At 37.1% G+C, this 26,192-nt stretch overlaps 1 protein-coding gene across 1 annotated transcript in view; it reads left to right on the top strand.

Moving 5' to 3' along the window:
* The window catches only part of Megf8 (multiple EGF like domains 8), a 619,502-nt gene that overhangs the window by 546,873 nt on the left and 46,437 nt on the right, over positions 1 to 26,192 (top strand). Inside the window, exon 30 of the mRNA XM_090390015.1 lies at positions 5,942 to 6,128. Coding sequence (XP_090246141.1) covers positions 5,942 to 6,128 — 187 coding nt within the window. The remainder of the gene's footprint in view (positions 1 to 5,941; positions 6,129 to 26,192) is intronic.

Genomic DNA, 26,192 nt, shown 5'->3' with positions numbered 1-26,192 from the left:
TGCAGAATTTTGGTTTAGCCAGCAGGTAGTTGATTGTTGGATAAGATTTCCATCTGGTGTTGTGGAAGTTGATAGCTTAAATAAATTTAAGGCTGAACTAGACAAACATTTGGAGTAACCAGATAGGTGAAATAAGAAGGTTTTTTTTTTTTTTTTTTTTGGCTGATGCTTTATAATCTTGCTTTCTTACATCATGTGCCTCAACTAATGCTAATGCTAGAGAAAAATGTATTATACCAAGCAACACGAAAACATATATTAAAAGGGATGCTTTCCAAATCACATTCTAATGCAGTTTAAAACACTCAAGAGTTCTGAACACAGACTGATATTACAGTTCCTCCTAAAATATAGCTTTCTTAATGGACCAGATCATTCCTCATGGATGGTGAGACACTGACAACAACAAAGACAAGAATACATCAAATTCTACTAATACAAAACCAACCAAGCCACACTGAGACAATGCCCACACAAAGGAGAAAGATGAAAATTGACAAGAAGTTGGATAATGAAGATAGTTTTCCTACTACATGCTGATGACGAGATGGATATTGCTCGTCCAAAACAGGAGAGATATAAACAAGGTCAGGGGGAAATTAAACGGTAAGACCAATCCACCTAACATAAACCCAAATAATGCAGAAAATCATTCAATGGAATTGTAGAGGCCTAAGAAGCAATCTAGATGAATTAAAATATTTAATGTACCAGCAAGGTCCTGCAAGTATTTGTCTATAGGAAACATAATTATCATCAAATTATACTCCCCACTTCTCAAGGTATACGGTATACAAACATGACAGATGTTCTGAATCTCCAGCAAGAGGAGGAGTAGCAATTTTAGTTCTTTGAAATGTACCATCCAAATCTATCCAGCTTTGCACCACTCTAGAAACAGTAGCCATTTGCATTATTTTCACTGTAATCTCCAATTATATTTCACCAAACATTGCTGGAGCTGCTGCCAGGCAATACTGAAAGAAAATATTACCAAAGATATGATGGTTGGTGGACAAGAGATTGCTTTCTTGCCAAAAGAATGCAAAATAAAGCTTAGAACATATTTTGCTGAAATGCTGCAATGGAGAACTTTATCAACTATAATGATGCACACCAAATTCATAGGAAAGCAAAACAGGATGCATGGATTTGATTCACTTCTGCCATCTGCAGAAACACTGATCCCAGAATAATCTGGAAAAAGATCCACACTCTCAGTGGAAAGTGTTAGCAAACTTCGGCTCCATTCCTGTCTTGGAAAGGAATGGATATTTCTTCTCTGATTGATATTGCAGAGGCACTAACTAAAACATTCACTGTCATCTCATCCTCTCAGTCTTATGAAGACTCATTTAGATGCACAAAAATGTCTGTGGAAAAATATAAAATTAAATTTGATACAGCCCAATTATATTCCTATAACTTTCCGTTCACTATTACTCAGTGAAGCAATCCAGAATTCCTGACATAGTTCTGCTGGACCAGATAGCATTTACTACATAATGCTTTGCAACCTTAACTCCAATCAAAATCTACATTACTGAAATTTTACAACAGAATCTTCAAGAGAATGTTTACCCTGATATATGGCATCAGTCAGTAGTGGTAGCCATAGTAAAACTGGGGAAAGATGCTTCTTTCCCCAACAGTTATCATCCTATATCTCTGACCAGCTGCCTAGGAAAAATACTAGAAAAGATGGTTCACAGGAGACTCATTTGGATTATTGTAGATCAGGATCCTATAACATGCCACCAATTTGATTTCCGCTGTAACAGATCTACAACTGATGTCCACATCAAAGTCGACTTTCACATTCGAAATGGTTTTGTTAAAAAACAACACATGGTAATGATAACTTTTGATATTATGAAAGCATTTGACACAACCTGGAGATTTGGAATCCTCCAGGACTTATACAACCTTGGACTGAGAGGTAACTTGCCTCTATTCATTCAGAATTTTCTCCATCTCATGACCTTTTAAGTACGATTTAAGAATAAGCGCTGTCCACAATTCACCCACAAGAAGGGATACCTCAAGGATTGATTTTAAGTGCCACACTTTTTGCATTACGTACCAGTGGCATTACTCGAGACATTCTAGGTACTGTGAAAACTTATATTTAGGAAACAATCTTGCTATTTCCTGTCAATCATCGAGCATGGCTACCACTGAAAGACAACTACAATTAGCAATAACCAAAATTAAACCTTGAACAAAATGCAATGGCTATCAATTAACCGAGGGAAAAACAGCAGCAATACACTTCTGTAAAGTATGATTGCTTCATCCAGATCTCTTCAACCTGTATTAGAACTGAAAGGCAGAGAAATACTGATGACAGATTCCATAAGACTATTGGGTTTGATTTTAGATACCATCTTGAGGTGCTGACAGGCAATCATTGCTGAATTTCTATCATGCTCTAATCTGGTCACGATTAAATTATGGAGCTATAGTTTATGCTTCAGCTAAAAACAACATTTTACAGTCTCTGAACACCATCAACACAGTACCCTTCAATCTGCACTAGGTGCCTACAGAACCTTGCCAGTTCAGAGCTTGTACGTGGATGCACAATGCTTTATCTTAGAGGACAACGCCTATGCTGCCAAAATATGAAACTCTCCATCTCATCCTTGTTGAGCATACTTCAGCTGACCTCTTTGGCCAACACTCTACGAATCCATGCCTAATGAACCCAGGCCTGCTGGGATACGTCTTCAAGAAGTAATACAGAAGTGGAAAATTGACCTCAACAAAAGTGAGGAAAGTACAAATATGCCTTTACATGATATAGACATTGATCTATACTTTTCTCAGTGGTCAGAAAATACCACTCCATCACTTAATATCCAACAGTTACGTGCCAACTACAGTATACTTTGGAACTTGCTGGGAAACTCATAGTCTAAGGATGAATTTAAGTCCCACTCACATGTATGTGCAACAGCTGTATTCTCTTCGCATATAATCTCGAAATCCCTTCCAGTTGAGTGCAGCATGCTTTCTGCAGAACTGTATGCTATCCAGCTTGCGTTAAGTGAAATATGTCAACAGTCGTCACTTTCTGTCCTAATATATTCTGATTTTGCTCAGTGCTATCTCAGTCATACAGGGTAAACAACAATTCTCATCATCCTCTCCTATAAGAAATTGTTTTTTTTATCAACCTCTGGCAAAAAAAATACACATTGAAATAACTCTTTGCTGGATCCCAGGACACTCCGGAATAGAAGGAAGTGAAAAAGCAGACAATGCAGCCAAGTCAGCATCAGAACTGCCAAATGAAACGATAGTACCATACACTGATTTTAGGCCAATTATTATTAGAGAAAGCAAAGACAAATGGGCCCAGATATGAAGAAATCAACCCAATAATAAACTGCAGGAAATAAAAGCGAATCCAAAAATATGGAACCCATGCATCAGAAAATGTCATAGAGAAGAAGTAATGCTTGCCAGACTACGAATTGGCCACACTCACCCTACACATTATCATGTACTAACTAATGAAAATCCCCCTCTCTGTTTTCAATGTAAGTTGTTACAGTAAGACACATTAGCATTATTAGAGGCATACAATGCAAGAAAGCAAGCTTATGCAGCATCAGCCAAAAAAAAAAAAAAAAACACATTTCACCCCTGCATTTGTTCCAAATGCCTGTCCATCTCAGCTATAAATTTATTTAGGCTATCAACTTCCACAACAAAAGATGGAAGTCTGTTCCACCAATCAACTACCTGCTGGCTAAAGGCATATCTATTCTGCAACTGTCTTTCCTCACTTTGAATGTGTGCCCCCTCAGGTTCTTAATCTGAGCAAGAGGAAGAATCCCATCAGCATTCAGCTTGCTCAACCCATTCAAGGCCTTATACACCTCAATCCGATTACCTTGCAGGTGCCTACTCTCCAGGCACTGCAATTTGCAGAACTTAAGCCTTTCTTGGTAAGAGCATCCCCTTCATTCCCCTCACCAATCTTGTTGCTCTTCTTTGTACTCATTCTAGCTACTCTACATCCTTCCTAAAATGAGGCCTCCAGACCTGTACAGTACACAGTACTCTAGATGTGGCCTGACGAGTGCCTTGTATTACAGGATAATCACATCCCTGTCCCTACTAGTAAAATTCCTATATGCCATTGACAAAACTCCATGACCTGCCCTGGCCGCCCGTCTGCACTGCTCAGCGAACTTCATATTTGACTTCACAGTTACCCCCAGGTCTTTTTCACTTGCTACTTCCCTGAGTGTAGTACCACACCGTTGGTAGAGTTCTCTTCGGTTATTGCTACCCATATGCAGTATTTTGCATTTGTCAATATTAAACTTCAGTTGCCACTTCTCAGCCCATTTGCCAAACTTATCTAGATCCAGTTGGAGTAGCATACTGTTGTTAACAACCCTGCCAACCTTTGTATCATCTGCAAACTTGGACATTAAACCTGATATACCTTCGTCAGTATCATTGATAAATATACAAAACAACAATCAGCCCAACACTGAACCCTGGGGAACTCCACTAATAACATTTGTCCACGAAGGACAATGTCCATTGATTACCACTCTCTGTCGTCTCCCACTCAACAATCCCTTTATCCATTGTAGCAACTTACCCTTAATGCCATACCTCTCCAATTTGTACAGCAGTCTTCCATGTGCAACAGTATCAAAAGCTTTCCCGAAATCCAAGTATATGATATCAAAATTATTATTGGTATTCAGTTCCTTTTGGTACGCCCTCACTTCATAAATTCCAGATTCCTTTGCTTCCAGAGTTTATGCAATAATCAAAATCCTGTTACCCTTCAACAGATATTAGATAACTCTGCAAATCTAGACAAACTGTTTAATTTCATTTGACAAACGAATCTGAAAAAAAAAAAAAAAAAAATTTATTTACATTAAAAAAAAAAAAACCTGGAAAGACACATCTTGGCCTTTGATGCCCTTGTGTCTTAAATCTCTTAAGCAATAACAACAACCAGATTAGTGAAGGGAATGAAAGGGTGCTCTTACCTAGAAAGGCTTCAGTTCTGCAAATTGCAGAACTGAAGACTAGGCACTTGCAGGGTGATCTGATTGAGTTGTTTAAGACCTTTAATGGATTGAGTAAGCTGAATGTTAATGGTATTCTTCCTCTAGCTGAGAGGAAGTTCTGGAGACTAGGCACTTGCAGGGTGATCTGATTGAGTTGTTTAAGACCTTTAATGGATTGAGTAAGCTGAATGTTAATGGTATTCTTCCTCTAGCTGAGACACTATACACACATTAGGGGGCATAAATGTAAGTTGAGGAAGGATAGTTGCAGGATTGATGTACGGAAGTTTGCCTTCAGCCAGCAGGTGATTGATTGTTGGAACAGGCTTCCATCTGTTGTGGAAATGGATGGTTCGAATAAATTCAAGGAAGAACCAGACAATTCTGGGAGGGATTTTATTTTTATTTATTTTTTTTTGGCTGATGCTATTTAAGCTTGCTTCCTTGCGTCATTTGCCACTACTATTACTATAATAAATTAAAAATTACTCTATATATTAAAAAACTGCAATACATTATAAAAGCCTTATATGAACATATAATTTCCATCAATTGCTAAAATGAAATTTCAGTACAAAAACGTGATTCTCTTTAAAAAAAATTTAGTATTTTAAAGAAACTAAAATTTAAATAAACAGAATAAAGGCCAGGAAGAATAATTGTAGTTTTGATTGTTTCATGATTGTATAGTAAAGAATGTCCTTTTCATTGAAATATCGTGATTTATTATTCTATTTAGTATACTGAGATATAAATTATGTGAAAATGAATACTGTCATCCCCCCCTGCACGCACGTGCATGTTATTAAAGCTAATACATGATAACATATTGTTATATATACTGTATAGTTGTATTTTATGATTTTAATTCACCTTTACTTTTCAAATTGCAGGCAACAGTGCAAACCAGTTTGTAGCCAAGGATGTGTATTTGGCACCTGTGTGAAACCTGACGTGTGCCAGTGTCACTTTGGCTATGTTGGAAAGAATTGTTCAACTCGGTGTGACTGTAATGGACACAGCAATTGCGCTGGACCAGATCGTCTTAATGAATGCTTGAAATGTTACAATAATACCCAGGTTTGTTGTAATCAGTTAAAATTTGCATTAATCCATCTACAGTTATCCCTCCATTTCATAATATAGTAAAAATGAGACTTCTTTGGGCAAAAGCTTGTAATGGGACCTTTTATAATTATTCTCTCTTTTTTTATTTTTTTTTTATCAGTGATATTCTTATGCATTATAAATACATGCTGTGATGCAAAAGTAATGAGAGTGAATTTAAATTTTCTTGCTCATTTCCATCATAATAATTCCCAAGGGACTGAATACACTTGTTACAGCACTTATACAAGCTTCAGAAAGACTTGGAAAAATTCATCTGCTATGGTGATGTTTAATTCTGCTGTCACATCCTTCTGGGTGCCATAAATGATGTTAAATTGGCATCCTTTCAGTCTCAGTTTTAACTTGGAAAACTGAAAATAGTATGCTGCAGCCAAGTCAGATAGGTGGTAAGGAGGGTGATTGGGCACTACAACCTGCTTGTGAGCTAGAAATATCTGCACATTGTGGCCCCTGGGTGCCAAGTGATTGTGACTGCGCGATTTCTCTGTTCACTGCAATTTTCTCAAAGCACATGCCCCTACCCTGAATCCACCACTAGATGCATTGACCAATGGGCATCAGTATGGTAGCAGCAAACCCATAATAAGCTTTTCCAAATAAAGAAAATGCCACAATACTGGAAATCTAGTTCACGATTAAAGAGACGTGAAGAGGTTGTCCTTGCAAGGACACACATTGGACATTCCCATCTCACCCACCTTCACTTGTTGACAGATGAGGAACCTTCTCATTGCCGTCATTGTCCCACCCTACTAACAGTGAAACATATCCTTCTTGACTGTCCACATAATCATGCTGCTTGACTAAAATTTTAAATCAGCTCTAACCCAAAATTATTCATTAGAGATGAACCATACAAACTTATCTGATATATGACTGGGAAAAAAAAAAAAAATGGAAAAAATAAATGATTTTATTTGCAGAACTACTGTGACAGGCACAATTTAGCCTTAGTTGCCCTTGTGTCCAAAAATCCCCCATTAAAATGAACCAACCAATCTGCACATTGGTCGCTGTGTAAGGAGGCCAATTATTATGCAACAGCTGGCAACCTGACTGTTCTGAATCTATCTGCACCCACTTGAGATTCTTCCAACTTATGATTTCTATTTAAAGGTATTAATATTTCAGTACCTTTTAAATAGTAATCATTCATAATCCTTCCTTCCTTCTGGAACAAAATGGATTATCCCTTGTGATTGAAGAATGCAGTCAGCAAGGTTTTGATATGTAATTCTGGAAACAAATCTTTATTTTCGGTCTTTGTGATGGGCATTCCGCACCGTCCTTTGGGTCTCAGGATCATATTAGAGACACCAACCCTTGTTCCCAGTAATGATGCCATTTAGGAAACCAAGTTCACTGTCAGCTGTTTGAATAAAATCTGTGCAAGTTTTCCAACATCTGAGTTTTTCCTCACCTTGCAAACATTGTAGAACAAACTTAAAATTTTTTTTATTTTTTTTTTTTGTGGTAATTATGCACCTTATCAATATTCCTTATTCACATTTAAATCACTTAGCATTAGCATTAGTAGAGGCATATGATGCAAGAAAGCAAGCTTATACAGCATCAGCAAAAAAAAAAAAAAAAAAAAAAAATTCCATTTCACCCATCCATTCTCTATAAAAGTTTGTAAAGTTCTTCCTTGAATTTATTTAAGCTATCAACTTCCACGACAGATGGAAGTTTCTTCCAGAAATCAACTACCTGCTGGCTAAAGGCAAATTTCCACACATCTATTCTACAACTGTCTTTCCTCAATTTCAATTTATGCCTCCTCAGGTTCGTAATCTGAGCAAGAGGAAGAATCCCATCAACATTGATCCTGTTCAAACCATTGAAGGCTTTCTACACCTCAATCAGATCACCTCAGGCTGAATTTTCCAGATGCTGCAATTTGCAGAACTTAAGCCTTTCTGAGGGGAATGAAGGAGTATGAATACCCATTCATTTCACCTCACCAATCATGTTGCCCTTCTCTATACTTGATCTAGCAACTCTACATCCTTCCTAAAATGAGGAAGATCTGTATGCAGTACTTAAGGTGTGGCCTGACCATTGCTTTATACAAAAGGGATCATCAACTCCTTTTCCCTACTAGCAAAATTCCTGTACATCATTGACAAGACCCCATGACCAGCTCTGGTAGCCTGTCTACACTGCTCAGAAAACGTCATATGGGGTTATTCCATGTCAAGTGGCCTAGGGATCCCTGCTCAACCATCTTCAATTTTGTTCAAACTTGGTGTGGATGTTTAAACAGGTTTCAAATGAAGCTGTGCAAAATTTCAGTTCAAAATATAGTATGCTTGAGGCACCAGCACCTTTTTTGTGGAGGTCACTTGTATTATCCGGAATAAATCACAAAAAATTTTCAAAGTTTTAAGTGTTACTGTTACACAACAGTGAGAGGTAGTGCTCTGAAACTTGTTATACCTAGCTAACCTTTGGCATAGAATGCAAACCTTTTGGTGTTCAGTCTCAAAAACCTTCACTTTTACAGTGTGGTCTAAAACTGGCACCAAACATTTGTTGCAACAAATTTAAGCAAGAATTTTAAAATCATAACTTTGAAATAAAAACCTTTGGTACCTTCTTCATTCCACTTAACCAACTGCATGAATTCAGCCTAACTCAAATTACTCTTATACTTGTTTTCTGGCTGAGATATTTTCCTTCAAAGATTGACTCAAAATTTGAAAGTCAAATTTAACCTATCTTAAGAATCAAATATCTTAATGTGGGACACCTTCAATTCTCTCCTTTTTGCCACCACTGGAAAGAGCAGAGTTTCAGCTACGAGGATCATGGTTTATCTGTTTTGTGTCTTTGCACTTAAGGCCTTAAAATGAAGCCTAAACATCAAGTAGTTTTCTGTGCCATATTGTTATTTTGTGAGATCATTTTTGTTGCAGAACACTTCCTTAATGCTGCCTAATGTTTAGAATAATCTAGAAATAGAGTATATTCTAGAATTCTGGAATGTTCTAGAAGAATACCCAAGACTTCTAGAATATCGTTGAATTCCAAAAAAAAAAAAAAAAAAAAAAAACTGATAAACATTCTAGAACTCTGAAATATTCTAGAATCATACAAAAAAAGTATAAATAGCTGATATTTGAACCATGCTGTTATTAATGTGTTTTATCTTCATGATGAACAGTTTGTTTATTTTGTTCCTCTATTTTTTATTGTTTGACTGTAATAAAGTTAATTAAGTTTTCATTGCTTGCAGAAATGTCCACTTATTAGTCAGCATGAAAGCCATGGAATCAGAAGATTTTGCTGGAGATAAGCTGGACTCATGCACCATCAGTCATATGGATAATTCTAAATGTCGTGCCATCCTATACATGCAAAACTGTGTTAAAATTATTTAAAGAACTTGAATTTGAAGAACAACAGCTGATAGGTCAACGTTGTGGATTAAAACTGGGTGAAGAAGACACAATTTGTTTACATCATGAAGCTTTGCTTTTGACAAAATTTGAATTTTTGCAGCATTCATGTTGCAATCCTTTCCATAAGAAAAATCATATGGTGAAAAAAAAGTTTACAACCAATTAAATTTTGTGACAAGCATGTGACTGGAATAAAATTCTGTTCTGTTTCTAAAGAGGAAATGAACGAGTAAGGACATTTCGAGAGAAAAGATTCATAGACAGTCATACTATTGCTGGAACAAGAGAAAATCATCACTTCATTCCTATTGATGCAAGACAGATTCGCAACTTGTTTGCAAAGTACCAAGTGACACACCATCATCATTTGTAGCTCATATAGATCAGACTAGTGAAACCAATATTCAATATGTGCTAATTGTTAATTTACAACCTATACATTGCCTGTGTTTATGGCAATAATTGATTGTTGTTGTTATTTGGTTTTTAGAAGCATTAGCAACTAAGGCCATATTGCTCCAGGAATATGTGGTGGTCATTCCCTGACCTTTCCGCATCCTCCGTATTTGGTGGTGATGGGCTCGAACCGCGGTATAATCAAAAAGCGTGTGCTACGCACTGCTGCTATTGCTGCTGCTCCTTCCCACCTGGCTACGGAGGCGCCTGCACAATAATTGGTGGATTGGAAATATTTGTGAAATTTCATTTGAAGAACATGATGTGTTGGTAAATTTCATGCATCCTCATGAAGCAGCTTGCTCATTTCACAGGCCTGCTAGACAAGATGTCTGCTGGATTCCTGAACAACAAATTATTGCCAATCTTCCAGCTCCAAAAACAACAACAATGGGACAACAATATAGCTGGCCTGAAGTAGTAATATCAAAAATCAACGAAAAATTCCAGTCCATTACGAAGCAGCGATTCAATATCTTCACATTCACTTGCTTATTTCAAATTGTATTGTGTTTTAAATAAATTTTATTGCAGTTATAACTTCTTTCAAGCTTAGAAACCAATAGAACATCATCTTTATGCTTGGAATCCTAAATAAAGACCACTTTTCAGGCTTGGGAACTTGCACTAAAGAAACCCATGCAATTTCTTTTCTCGCCATTTGCATCTCCATTGTAAAAAATACAAATCTTTTTGTGCATTGGCAATATATCCTTTCTCCTTAAACCAAAGGGCAGAGTAATTGCAGAAAATTTCACTCTTGTAAATGCAATAATTCTGTCCTTATTGAAATGTGAAACTTCACCATCAAATAAGTATGCAAATATTATGTGGAAAATATAAAATATTTAAGGCCATTTTTTAGGCCTTAAGTAGCAAGACACAAAACTCAAAACCCATGATTCTTGTTGCTTAAAACCTGCTTTTTCCAATGGTGGCAAAAACAAGAGAATTGAAGGTGTCCTATATTAAGATATTTGCCCCTAAAGATAGATCGAATTTTGACTTTCATATTTTGAGTTGATCTTTGAAGGAAAATATCTCAGCCATCAAACAAGTATATGAGCTCATATTAGTTAAGCTGCATTCGTGCAGATGTTAAATGGAATGCCCAAAAAAGAAGGTACCAAAGGTTTTTATTTCAAAGTTATGACTTAAGTCTTGCTTAAATTTGTCACAACAAATTTTTGGTGCCAGTTTTAGACCGCATTGTAAAAAATGTGAAGGTTTTTGAGCCTGGACACCAAAGGTTTTGCATTCTCTGCCAAAAGTTAACTATGTATACCAAGTTTCAGAGAGCACTACCTTTCAATGTTTTGCAACAGTAACACTTAAAACTTTGTAATTTTTTGTGATTTGCTCCATGTAACACAAGTGACCTCCAGAAAAAAGGTGCTGGTGCCTCAAGCGTACTACATTTTGAACTGAAGTTTTGCACAGCTTCTTTGGAAACCTGTTTAAACATCTACACCAGGTTTCAACAAAATTGAAGATGGTCGAGCAAGGACCATCTTCAAAATTAGGCCACTTGACATGGAATCATGTCAAGTGGCTTAATTCTGACTTCACAATTACTCCCAGGGTATTTTTCATTCTCTATCGCACAATTGGTACACTTATTTGGGGTTACTGCTACCCATTTGCAGTACTTTGCATTTTTCATGTTAAACTTCAGTTGTACCTTCAATATAAGTGGATAGATTCCATCTGCCCCAGGTGCCTTTTTTATGTTTAACTTCAACAATTTCTCCTCCACTTTGCTTTCCATTATTACAAAATCATTTAGCTCCCTGTTAGAATTTAGTAAACTTCTGTCCTCCCCTTCCTTACAGAATTCCTAATGGTGAATGTAGATGCAAATACCCTGCTATCTGAGCAAGATCAATAGTCGAACCACCAATATCAAGTGGACCAATCTGATTCATCCCCTTCTTAGAGTTTATATAAGTAAAGAAGTCTGCTGTTTTTCTTTGCAAAAGATTTCTCGTAATCTGCCTTCATTTGTCTAATCTCCTTTCAGACTTGATTACAGACTGGCTTATATCTACCATAAGCTTTTGTGTCACACGATAATTTATATGCATCCCATGCATTTTTCTTCTCTGCCACGAGTCTCATTAGTTCATCTGTGTCTAAGGGTGTTATATCTAACTGAGTTGAATATCATGGAGGAAGAAATAACTCATGAGTTTTAGGAACAAAATATAACTGGAGTCAAATGAATTATAATTAAAAAAGTTAATAAACTTACACCTACTAGGATTATAATTCTTACCTTTAATGCCCCAAGTGCCAAGTGATATTTCTAGTGTTTTTCCTAAGAGATGAGTACTAGTTCTTTCATAAACCCTCTTCCACTTGCATTACTTCTGACTGCTCACAGTGTCACTGCTATACCCACTAGCAACATCACTGCTAACCCTGCTTGCAATGTTACTGCTACCTCCACTAGCAATGTGCTGCTCTCCTGATCACTAGGTCACTGGTTGGCACTACTCCTGTCTCCACTTGGCGGGGCCGGTAACCTGGGAGAAGAAAGTTCCTCTCCTAGGGTGAAAGGAGCAACCATGGAATTTGATAATTACTCTCCAATTCAGCCTCAGTGCTCATCGTGCGCTAAATTAAATGACACTGACCATGACACATCACAGTCAAAATGACTGCATACTGACACAGAACAATAAGAATGCCCATCTTTCGAGCCCGTGACCACCGCACTTCTTGTCAAACAAATGCATGAGTACGCTCTCCCATTTCTCATACAGAAATGCTTGGAAAGCTCAGCAGGTTCACCCAGAATGGTGAAAATACTTAGATCTGATGATTTATTAATTGAAACCGCATGAAATCTGAGATTCTGCTGAAACTCTCAACCTTTGGTGGTATACGCATGCTAGTTACCCTACATGCAACACTGAAAACCTGCAAAGGGGTAATTGCAGAATGTGATTTAATCAGTGTCTCAGATGTACTGGTTCAAGAGGTAAAAGAACAAAAAGTAGCACAAAAAAAAATGTCAGTTGCAGATTGAGCCTGAGAAATACTCTCCACCTCACAACAATCTCTTAAGGAACAGTATGCAACAGAAGCTCTAAAAACCAAAACATCAGTCCCAGTGCAGAAGACTAAGCCAAATTTAATGAATATGGATACAGATTATGACACCAACCTGGATGAGCCAATCTTAGATCAGAAGATGACATGGACAGTGGATGTCCTATCTTCCTGAAAAAAAGAAAGAACAGAATTGGAAAGCTGCTATTCTTGCTCGTGGTGTCATTCAACAGAACTAGCTTTTCCAAAACCTGGAAAAGATCAGACGAATCCATGCAACTATAGACAGCGCCTCCGTAGCCAGGTGGGCAGGAGCAGCAGTGCATAGCACACACTTCTTGATTAGACCGGGGTTCGAGCCCATGACCACCAAATATGGAGGATGCGGAAAGGTCAGGGAATGAACACTGCATATCCCCAGAGCAATATGGCCTTAGTTGCTAATGCTCCTAAAAACCAAATAACAAACAATAAACAAGCAACTATAGACTGATATCCCTTATCAGCTGCTTAGGTAAGACATTAGAAAAGAAGATACGGTGCCTCCGTAGGACAGGAGCAGCAGTGCGTAGCACATGCTTCTTGATTAGACCGGGGTTCGAGCCCATGACCACCAAATATGGAGGATGCGGAAAGGTCAGGGAATGACCACTGCATATCCCCGGAGCAATATGGCCTTAGTTGCTAATGCTCCTAAAAACCAAAAAATAACAATAATAACAAAAGAGGATACACAATAGACTTGTATGGTACCTAGAATCCCACTCAATTATCAGTTGTGATCAATAAGGCTTCTGCAAAAACCAATCCACGTTAGACCTTATGGTAAAAGCTAAGTGTAACATATGGAAAGCCTTTATCGAAAAAGAACATCTTGTCATACTTGGATATTGAAAAAGCATTTGACAACTGCCATTACCGATGATTATAGAGAGTTACCCTAAGAATAGAACTTTTCAAGTGAATTATTGTAATACTGTTGTTTTGCAATCTGTTGTCCAAAGAGAAGGTGCACCATGGGGAACCGTACTCATCGCTACACTCTTTGCTGTTAGAATAAACAATTTAGCACAGAAGATTATGGGTAATGTAGACATCTATCTTTATGCCAATGACCTTGCAATATCTTGCCACTCAGAGAATATGCATTCCATTAAAAGACAGCTGCAGCTCACAATAAACAAAACAGTCTCATGGACTTCATATGATAGTTATTGTTTATTGGCAGTAAACACTACAGCCATTCACTTTTGTAAAAGTTTCAACTACATCCATAACCCAAATTATCACCTGGAGCAAAACCTATACCAAATACCAACAATATCCGATTCTTGACATTTGACATTAAACTGACATTCAAGAAACATATACCTCAAACACTGTATGTCTGTATGAAAAAACTGAATATACTTAAAAAATGTCATCTCCTCTACGTCATAGGGAGCTGATCACTATACTCTTCTTCACCTATAATGAGCTTGGATTAGATTATGGTGTCCCAGTTTAGGATTCTGCTCGAAAGACTGTTAATATTTCAACCCATTACAACATAGTGCACTCAGCATTGCTCTTTGGGGCATTCAGGATTTCATCAGTCCAAAGCTTATACAGGTCGACCATCACTAATACGGCAGCGTCTGGACCTGTGAGGTGCCGGATTGGTGAGTTTGCCAGTGATCCAGCAAACTCACCAATTTAGCACATACATTTTATTATTTTAGCACATACATTTTACCCAACAGCTAGCCACCTCCTTCTGCCTTTAAGACGTTGACTGCCAAGCTAGTTTAAGAAAAAAATTCCCCAGGGGCCAAAAAATATTTAGGAAATAATTTGATTAGTAATTGTAAAATAAATATTGTAATGTCAGTGTTGTCGTTTTTTCGCTTAAAATATATATATATAAAAAAAAGGTCTTTTATGTCGCATATATGTGACCAACGTGGCCACATATGTTGGTTACTTTATTTCTTGAGAAGCTGTCTCGGCCACATACGTGTGACGCTATTACGGCTGCAGAGAAGTAAGATACTACTCTGTGATTACGGCATACATATGAAGGTTGTTTGTGATTAGTTTATTGCACGCGCGGCGAGTGCTGCAATAAAACTAATTACAATAAAATAAACTCGCAATAAGTTTGTCAGTATTGTTAGAGATTGTGTGAAAACAAGTTCATTAGCACGCTGTATTATCCATCACATTGTGTTGTGTTTTTCTGCAAGTTTGTATAAGTGTGTTGTAAAAAAAATAAAAATAAAAATCTAAAAAGAAATGGCTAAAAGAAAATTACTAAAATAAGAGGAACTGAGAGAAATTGCTATAATTTACAATTAAGCAAAGTTAAACTTCTCACAGACACACTGCTGTCGAGTTTTTTCAGAAGTTCAACTGAAAAACTGAGGACAATGTACGGTGTTTGCGCTTTACACCACGAAAGCACTTCCTTTATGCATTGGAACCATGGCTGGGGCTAAATGTGAGCAGGTTATAATAATAAATCCAGAAAAACACGTGGGAATGGCTTGCCAGCTAAATATTAAGTGTTTACAAGTTCACACCAACAGCTAATGCTGCCACCAAAACAGTAGCAGCAGGTCATTGCGCTGACCGGGGAAATTTGAAATTACGTTCATGGAAATTATGTCCGAATTAGCGGTGGAACCGGATTAGTGATGGTCGACCTGTATATAGAAGACAATGAACTTCCACCTCACTTTAGGAGAAAGACCTGCTCCTCAGTTATTCAGTTAAAATACATAGCCTTCCTTCTCATCCTATCTGGTTATACCTCTATGATCTTCAATGGGTAAACCTTTTTAGAAATAAACCTCATGAAAATAAACCTACAAGACTTCAGCAGTCGAATATGCATTTGACCAATTCTCATCAAGACACAGACATAGTACAACCTTCATCAATAATGTACATACCTTTATGTGTGATGACTACTTCTGACATTGGGGGAAACACTTCCTGAACAAGGCGCCTCAGTAGCCAGGTGGGAAGGAGCAGCAGTGCGTAGCACACGCTTCTTGATTAGACCGGGGTTCGAGCCCGTCACCACCAAATATGGAGGATGCGGAAAGGTCAGGGAATGACCACCGCATATCCCGGAGCAATATGGCCTTAGTTGCTAATGCTCCTAAAAAAAAAAAAAAAACCAAAAACCAAAAACTTCCTGAACAATCAAATCTTTCAGAAAATGTTCCTGCCTCCCCATGGTGGGGCCGATAACCTGGAAGACAAAACCCGCTCTCCCAGGGCTTAAAAGAGCAAAGATGGAAATCACTATGTTTTCACCTTTAGAGCCATTGAGTTCAATGTGATAAAGAAAATGATTCTTCTCAGTCCAAGAGATTGAAAGCAACCCCTCAAGAGGAGATACCAGCTTTCCTCATTCTGCACTCTCTGTAAGACCGCCTAAGTTATCCTTGTGTAGAAATGTATTGAGTCTGCCGCAAGTTCACCATAAACAGTAAGGCGATTCCAGTCTAGGAATATTCTTGTAGAAACCATGAAATCCCAACATTCTGAAAAATTATTAAAGCTGACTACTTTTGTTGGACAACCAATAAAAGTTACTCCCCATGCCACTTTAAACTCCTCAAAGGGAGTAATTGCAGAATGGGACTTATTAAATGTACCAGAGGAGGAAATACACAAGAGCTTCGTGAACAAGAAGTCATCCAAGTAAGGATAATCCTGACTCTGAAAGATGGTATTCTTGTTCTCACAAGGAGTATAATCCTCACTTTTAGCTCTCCTATCCTACCAACATCTGTTAAAGCAGGCTATCTCCATTGACATGTCCATCCTTACAGGCCACAGGTGCCAGGCGATAGTGACTAAGCAATTCCCAGCGATTTATAGAGCTTTCTAATAAATATACCAGTTTATTTAATTTTCATTTTTCTCCCTTTTATTTTAGTAAAACAGCTCTTTACCTCACAATGAGTAAGTGAAGGCACAGAAAGGAAACTCACCTTTCTGTTTTTTTTTTCTCTTATTCTCACTTTTACTAATCTAACACAGTAGCCGCTTGTGGCACTGCTCTTGCCTCCATGCAGCAGAGCTGGAAACCTGGGAGAGGAAAGTAACACTCCCAGGACCAAAAGAGCAAATGTGAGTAGTAAAATAACTACTACTGCAGGGCTTCAAGAGAAGGCCCTACCTAATAATGATACAGACAATACAGAAAACACACAAAGAGCGAAAGACAGATGTGGACCCACCAAAAATACCAACATACCTAGTGATTCATGCGACAGGAGACCAAACATTAGGACATGCCTCCATTCGTCATCCAAAAAACAGTGGAAGGTCTAGTAGGATCTCCTAAGTCGGCCCGACACCTTAGATCCAGGAACATACTAGTGGAAACAGAAAATCCCAAACACCCCCAGAAGCTGTTAGCAACGACAATTTTTGGAGGAGTAACAGTAGTTGTAACACCACACAACACGCTGAATTCTTCCAGAGGAGCGATCTCCGATTGGGACCTCTTAAATGTGTCAGAGGAAGAGCTCACAGAAGAACTGAGAAATCAAGGAGTGACTGGTGAAAGGAATTAATATCCGAAGGGGATGGAAATATAATTCCAACAAGAAACCTTATCATAACCTTTAACACACCTAAACTTCCATCAACAGTCAAAGCCGTATATCTGAACTGCCAAGTAAGATAAAATCATACTAAATCCATTGCAGTGTTGCAAATGTCATAAATTTGGACATTTGCAAATGGCATGCAGAAACTCAGCAACCTGTGCAAAATGTGGTTCTAAAAAACACGAGACTATAGTTTGCTCTGCCGACATCTTTAAATATACAAACTGTAAAGGGAACACCCAGCTTGCTTCAAAACGTGTGAAAAATGGAAACAAGAGAAACTAATTCAGAAATACAAAACAGTACACAACACAGCGTACAAGAAGCAAGGAGAATAATACAGCCATGGCCTACAAACAAGCCAACATGTGCCCAAGCAGTGACCCAATATAAATCAATAGAAGTGCAAACCAAAATTTTCATGCTGCCAAAAGAATCATTTATGGATTGAAGCCACAAAAACAGGAGAAAACAGTGAATACTGCAATTTCTATTCCCACAGAATCCACAAATCAGCACCATAACAAAGACTGACATAAACCTGCAAAAACCAAAGAAACCGAACAGATGGACATATGAAAAATAAACACAGCTGAAGAACCAGTACTAGAAATCTTTACAGAAGAAGAAATGAACGTGGACTGGCCTTTCTACAGAAAAAAAAGAAAAGACAAAATATAAGAATACTACATTTCGGAAGCAGCCTGAAAGCCCTAGGAAAACCAAATAATGGATCAGTTCATCCAGTGGAATTGAGAGGACTATGAGCCAATTACGACAATATTCAGTACCTAATAGCACATCATACACCAATATGTTTTTGTTTTCAAGAGACATATCTTAGACAACAAGACTCATTCAATAAAAAATTATTCAATGTATAGGCAAGAAGAAATAAGAGAAGGGCCAACACATGGAGAAGTAGCCATCTTGGTCCATAAACACATCCCTTTAAACAGCAGCTAGAAGCAATAGCTGTAAGAATAACACTAAGATTTAGGGTAACTATCTGTTCAGTGTACCTTCCGCCAGGACCAGATATGCCATTTGAAGAAATAGACCAACTAATCTCTCAACTTCCGACACCTTTCTGATAATGGGAGACCTGAATGGACATAGCCAGCTATGGGGAAATAATGACATCAACAGATGAGGAAGAATAATAAAGAGAATGATAGATCACCTTAACCTTTCTCTACTAAAAAAAAAGGCGCCTCCATAGCCAGGTGGGAAGGAGCAGCAGTGCGTAGCACACGCTTCTTAACCACCGCATATCCACGGAGCAATATGGCCTTAGTTGCTAATGCTCCTAAAAACCAAATAACAACAACTACTACTAAAAAATGGTGAATATACTTATTTTCACTTTCCTAGTCGTACAACCTCAGCAGTAGACCTAACTATATGCACCCCTTCACTTCTACCAGAATTAAACTGGCAAGTAATAGAAAACCCACAGCAGTGATCATTACTGAATAATCACCACACTGACCAGAAACACTCCCTGCCAGCCCAGCAGACCACCACACTGGAAAATAAGAAAAGGAAACTGGGAAAAATTTAGAGAACTGACAATGTTCAATCCATAGATCATCCAAGAAAAATTGGTCAATAAAGCACTGAAGCATGTCACAGACATCTTAGTACAGGCAGCTGAACAAATAATACCCACAACTTCAACTTATTTTCCACTACACCCAAAATCCTGGTGGAATGAAGACTGCATGAGAACAAGAAGACAACAAAACAAAGCTTGGAATATATTCCGGAGATATCCTACAACAGGTAATCCACTAAAATATAAACAAGCACCAGCGCTAGCTAGGTATACCTGGAAACAAATCAGAAAAAATTCATGGATCCAGTTTACTTCCTCAATAAAGAGAACAATAAATACACAGACAATATGGAATAAAATACAGAAAATAAACCATCCTTAGTATTACACTGGAATGGAGAAAGCATCACTGAACCTTCAGAGATGGCTAATATATTAGGAACAACATTTGCCAAAGTATCGTCAAAACAATCATACACAGCAGAATTTGCAACCTACAAGGAGAAAACTGAAAATAACAGAATTAATTTTTACACCAAAAAGATTGACCCCTATAATCAACCAATTACATTGCATGAATTATATGAAGCATTATCAAAAATAAAACCAAGTGCAGTTGTACCAGACAACATACACTATGACAATGTTTCACAAACTGTGTTCCACGGAACACTAGTGTTCCGTGAAATGTGAACAAGTATTCTGTGAAATTCATAATTAATAAATAAAAATAAATAAATAAATTTTGCATATTTGTAGCATACACCACTTCTGTATCGTTATAATTTTTCACATTTTTTGTCGGTTATTAATATACTGGCATAGACTAATAATCAACTAGATCACGGAACACTTTATTTTGCAGGCTTTGAGCAGTATGCATAGAGGTAATGACATCTACAAAAAAGTATCAATATAGTGATCTAATATGCCAATCATATGCGATTTAGCCTGGAGTATGCGGGTTGAGGGAGAGGGGGAAGCAAACTGATATCATAACTAAACTTACTTCCTTGTATAAATTTTTTTTTGCTTATTATCAGTATTTCGAAATATTATTATTAAAATAAATGACCATGGATTTGTGGTTGAAAAAAAAGGAACTTTAAAATGAGAAGCAAGTACTTCTGGTAGTGCAACTGTGGTTGATGAAAACGAACACAATATTGTCACACTTCAAAGTGAGAATGAACAATCGTAGCCTTTTGATCCCAAAAATCCAAAGTTAAAAAACAGGAACCAACTAATAAAAGACTAAAACGAAAGTATAATGACAATTATTTGAATTTTGGCTTTACATACATTGGAAATAAAAGTGCCCATGATGCACAGTGCATCGTATGTAATAAAATATTAGCAAATAGTTCTTTGGCTCTCACTAGACTTGTGTTCCGTAAATATATTGTGAAATGAAAAGTGTTCCATGACTAAAAAAGTTTGGGAAACGCTGCACTATGATATGCTTAAACATCTAAAGCAAAAGGAAGTAGAAAACCATTTTAAATTGTACAATTGCATTTTCCTAGAAGATCAATATCCTGAACATGGCATCATGCAATAGTATTAGCTTTCCAAAAACCCAATAAAGATCAGAACACCCCAACAACTATCAACCAATAGCTCTCTCTAGCTGCCTAAGCAAAGTCTTGGAGAAGGTAATCAAAAAAAAAAAAAAAAAGTTTAGTCTGATATTTAGAAGCAACCAACTGGTTTAACAGTATGCAATACAGGTTTAGACATTATAGAGCCACCTTAAATCACCTCATACAAACAGAAACAGACATAAGAGATGCATTTATAAGTTCAAAACATTTTTTGATATAGAAAAGGCCTATGACACAGCATGGAGATACAGTATACTACAAGACATTCATGATATAGGTCTCAGAGGACATTTACCCCTATTCATCCAAAACTTTATGAAAAATAAAATATTTCAGGTTAGAGTACAGAACACCATGTCAAAAACACATAAACAAGAAGGAGTTCCCCAAGGGTCTCTTCTGAGTGCCATACTATTCATCATAAAAATAAATGGCATCACAAAACAATTGCCATCCACGGTGTCACACGCACTATATGTAGATGACTTCAGTATTTCATATCAAACACAGAATATGGGAACAATAGAAAGGCAACTACCATCCACAATTAGCAATGACAGTAATTGGGCCCAGGAAAATGGATGTAGAATTTCACAACAAAAAAGTCTGCATACATTTCTGTAGAAAAAGAAATTTACATCCCGACCCTGAACTAACAATACAAGGTCACAGAATTCCAGTTAAGCAAAGTGTAAAATTTCTTGGATTTACTTTAGACAAGCTGACCTTCATAGAACATATAAAGATATAAAGCAATTAGGAATAAAATGTATGAGGCAACTCAGTATTCTTAAAGTCTTAATATCAGTATCATGGGGAGCAGACCATTATACCCTTCTCAACCTTTACAATGCACTAGTAAGCCCAAAAATAGATTATGGAGCACCCGTTTATGCATCTGCAAAAAAGAGAACCCTCAAATGGTTAATCTGATTCACCATAGTGCACTACAAATAGCAACAGGAGCCTTCCACACATCCCCTACATACAGTCTCTATACAGAATCTAATGAACTACCATTGTTCCTCAGGAGATAACAGTTGGCACTACTGTATTCATAAAAGATAAGATCCATAAGAGACTGTCCGACACGGACATCCCTATTCTCACCAAAATGGGAAAACATATATAGGAACTGCAAAAGTGCAAACCAGCCTCTTGGCATCAGATTACAAGAGCTATTGATAATATATGATCTCAACATAGATAACATTGCAACTATAAAAGACCACATAATACCACTATGGATAGACTACTCCACAGCTTGTGAACTCTCCACACAAATATGGAATTAGATAATATGAACCAGAGCTGTAATGCTCAATACATTCTACATTGTTATCAATATTTGTAAAATAATATGAGAAGTTTATCTCAGTATAGTACGTAGAACACTTCCATATGATACTCTCCAGAAATTAAACCAAAAAACTTACATTAGAGTAACAAATAATTAAATCATATGTATAGCTTTAGCTTAATTTTCAGCACTCACCTCCGAAAATTAAGCTAAGCTATACATACGATCTAGTTATTACATTACAGCACATAAGGACTCCTTAAAAAATCAAGAGTAACAAATAATTTAAAAAATAATTAAAAATCAATTTAACACAATTAAAAATCAATTTAACGCAATTAAAAATAAGAAAATTAATTAAAAGAATTTAACAAAAAAATTGCAAAACGATTTTCCTTCCTGAAGCTGACTGAAAAGGCGTCAAATGTATATGCTCAATTGTTGCGAGATAGATCTCCGATATTAAGCCGCTTAGGCTCAATCCCATTGGCAAACCTTTCAAGACAAAGTGTACAAACAAATTTTTGGTTTGCCAGTGGGATTGAGCCTGAGCAGCTTATTATCGGAGCTCTATCTCTCAACAATTGAGCATGTACATTTGATGCCTTTTCGACCCCATATCACATACTATGGGAGGTATTTAGATGATGTTCTAGTTATTACTGATAGTAGTGCTATCCAAGACATTTTACATTCGTTTAATAATATTCATTCTAGACTCAAATTTACATTGGAAAGGGAGGATACGGATACAAAGTCATTAAATTTTTTAAATTTCACGCTTACTCAAGACTCAAATAAAATCCAATTTAACATCTATCGAAAACCTACAAACACTGGTATGCTTCTACATTATAACAACTATCACCTGTTCACTTGCAAAAGATTGATTATCTTTAATCAATTTCTAAATGCCTACAAATATTCAATGACGGAATCTGCTTTGGGCTCAGAAATACAAATTTTGACCAGCAGATTAGGGTACAAGCTAAGGATAGGATACAAAATACTACACCAACCAACAATAGTAAAATAAAAAAATTACTTTATTTTTGTCCCATATGTTGAACAGTGGCACAAACAGCTTAACAGATTCTTTAAGATACCAAATTTAAAATTGTGGCCAGGCCAATACGGAAATTACACGCTATACTGAACAATCGCTCAGTCCTTTCCTCATTCGCAACGCAAATTAATGACCTGGTATACAACATTTCTTGCAGTGATTGTGACTCGTCTTACCAAGGTTCGATGTGTTTTCATTTGAATATTCTTGTTAATCAACATGTGGCCTCAGTTTGGGCTTTCTCGTTCAGCAGCGTTCAAATTAGCCTTTCACGCTGCTCTAAAGATTCTTTAATTTGCTGAAAGATTTGGCTGCAGGTGGATACTGCTGATGTACTGGCAAATGATTCAGCTAAGGCATTTGCTATTTCTCCCAGAGAGGACACAGGCTCGAACCCCAGTCTAATCAAGAAGCGTGTGCTATGCGCTGCTGCTTCTGCCCACCTGGCTACCGAGGTGCCTTCAGGTTAGATACATGAACAATTTATCCAAATAATTTGAACAAGAGGAGGGTTAATGTACCACAGGCTTTCATTCTCAGGCCAACCTTATTTGCAATAAGAATTACAAACATGACACGGGATGTGCCAAATACAGTTGAATCGTACATGTTTGCTGATGACCTCATTATCTCTGGTCAATCCCAAACTATGAACACCATTGAAAGGCAACTTCAAATTTCCATAGCTAAAGTAGAATCATGGGCATTGAGGAATGGTTATTCCCTAGCAGAAAAGAAATCAACTGCAATTCATTTTTGTAAAAAACGCAAACTACATCTGGATGTGGAAATGTTTTTAAAAAACAACCTGATTCCTGTCACTAACAATTTATTATTATTATTATTATTATTATTATTAGCCATATGGTGCAAGGAAGCCTGAGGCTTATGCTGCACCAGCCAAAAAAAAATTTCTGAACCACCCCGAGAGAGAGAGAGAAGTAGAAGAGAATCGCCTAGAAAGAGAAGAATGATGATATCCAGCTCAGGACCCTGAGGTTGACTCTGTTGGGGTTATATTTAGATAATAAACTTAATTTTTCTTCCCATATAGCTTACTTTCGAACTACTTGTCTTAAAAAACTGAACATCTTAAGAGCCGTCTCTGCTGTGTCCTGTGGTGCTGACAAGCTCTCTTCTACATCTCTATAGAGTTTTAATAAGATCGCACTTGGATTATGGATCACCTGTCTACAGGGAAAGTTCTTAATTACATCTGACCTAAGAGTACCAGCATAATACTCTTAGGATACCTGTGGGAGCGTTCAGAACATCTCCAGTCTATAGCCTGTATATTGAGCAATGTACAGTGCTTAGCCCTAGCCTTGTATTCACTGCTTAGCCCTACACTCTTTGCCATTTCATGCCTTTGTCATGATCTAAACATACAATGTTTAGATCAGGATCCTGATCTTCGTTCTCATCCAGGTACTTTTCAGCATGGTATTGGAGTTCTTGGTCTGATTCTGGATAAGAAATTAAATTTTTTTGGAATATATTAGTCTTTAGAAATTGTAACCTCACCCAGGAAATGCACTTCAGTAGTCTTTGGAGCACCTGTATGCAGAATGCAGCATTCTCTCTCTCTCTCTCTCTCTCTCTCTCTCTCTCTCTCTCTCTCTCTCTCTCTCTCTCTCTCTCTCTCTCTCTCTCTCTCTCTCTTCCCTTTCAGATACAAATTCCTTATGAATTATACCATTTGCTGAAAAACATGATCAGCATCAACTTGAACCTGGACTTTATAAACAAAACCTTTTGGGCCTTAGTGATGATTTTGAAGTCATTTCTGCATGCACTGACACTGTCTCTGAGTCATACTGAAACAACTACTGATGACACCCGCTTAACGTTGATAATTCGTTCCGTAAAAACAGAGCACTAAGTAAGTCCACGCTAAGCGAGCGCTGCATTCCCATAAGGTAACATATATATTTGTGAGTTGCGGTCGGTGCCATAGGATATTTCCTAATCAATAAATAAATGGTAGCGAAAAGATGCACAAATGTCGGTCAAAATATTTAATATTCAAATATTTGTACATATAAAATATTCTGCATTACATACGTATATAATTATGTGGTAACTACTTACGTATCAGAATTAAACTTAAAATTCCAATTAAAATCATGAATTTAATTGACCTAAATTGATTTAATTTAATTGATGAATTTAATCAAGAAAATGTATCGATTTTGGGTTGAACTTTGGCCCTCTTCCAAGTAAACTAAAAGGGGTATTAATTTTAAATCCCCCGCAGCGTTACCACCCAACAATAAAGTCAACCGATCCTTTGCCGCTTTGAAAACCCGGCATGTTTTTTGATTCTTTACCTGGCATGCGTTTTTCTTCTTTCAATATGAAACTTCTTTTAGGCATTCGTTTCCATAAAAGTCCTGCTTCATCTATGTTAAAAACTTGTTGAGAAGTATAGCACATAATACCCCCTTCAATAATTTTAACAAGTTCTTTTTTGAAAGTTTCGGCTCTTGCACTTGATCTTGCACTTAATCTGCACTTGCGGCTTCTCCCTGGATTTTAAATCTATTCAACCAGCCCTTACTAGTTTTAAATGGTTCCACATTTTTTTTTTTTATGGGAGTTTTCTTCGGATCATCATATTGGCTAATCTCTCTCTCTCTCTCTCTCTCTCTTTTTTTTTTTTTTTTTAATAATATTTAACTTAACTGAATTCTGCATTGGATATTATCTTCAATAAAATTAGTTAAAGTCTTTCCATTTCAATCCTAATAGCCGGCCTAGTCCTAGTTGCTTGCAGTGGAACAACTATCTTTCCCGCTGCTAAAATTAATTCTTTATTTTTTTTTATAATTGTTCTTACAGTTAAACTTGCCAGTCCTAAATTATGGCACACATCCGCTTGTCTTTGACCGGAATTGATTCGCTTCAAAACGTCTAATTTAATTTTCAAATTCAATCTTTTTCTTACATTTATAGTCTTCG

The sequence above is a fragment of the Mastigoproctus giganteus genome, chromosome 2 (genome assembly GCF_048544385.1).
Source record: "Mastigoproctus giganteus isolate SK-2022 chromosome 2, ASM4854438v1, whole genome shotgun sequence".
NCBI classification, from domain to species: domain Eukaryota; kingdom Metazoa; phylum Arthropoda; class Arachnida; order Uropygi; family Thelyphonidae; genus Mastigoproctus; species Mastigoproctus giganteus.
This window is presented reverse-complemented; position numbering and strand designations above follow the sequence as displayed.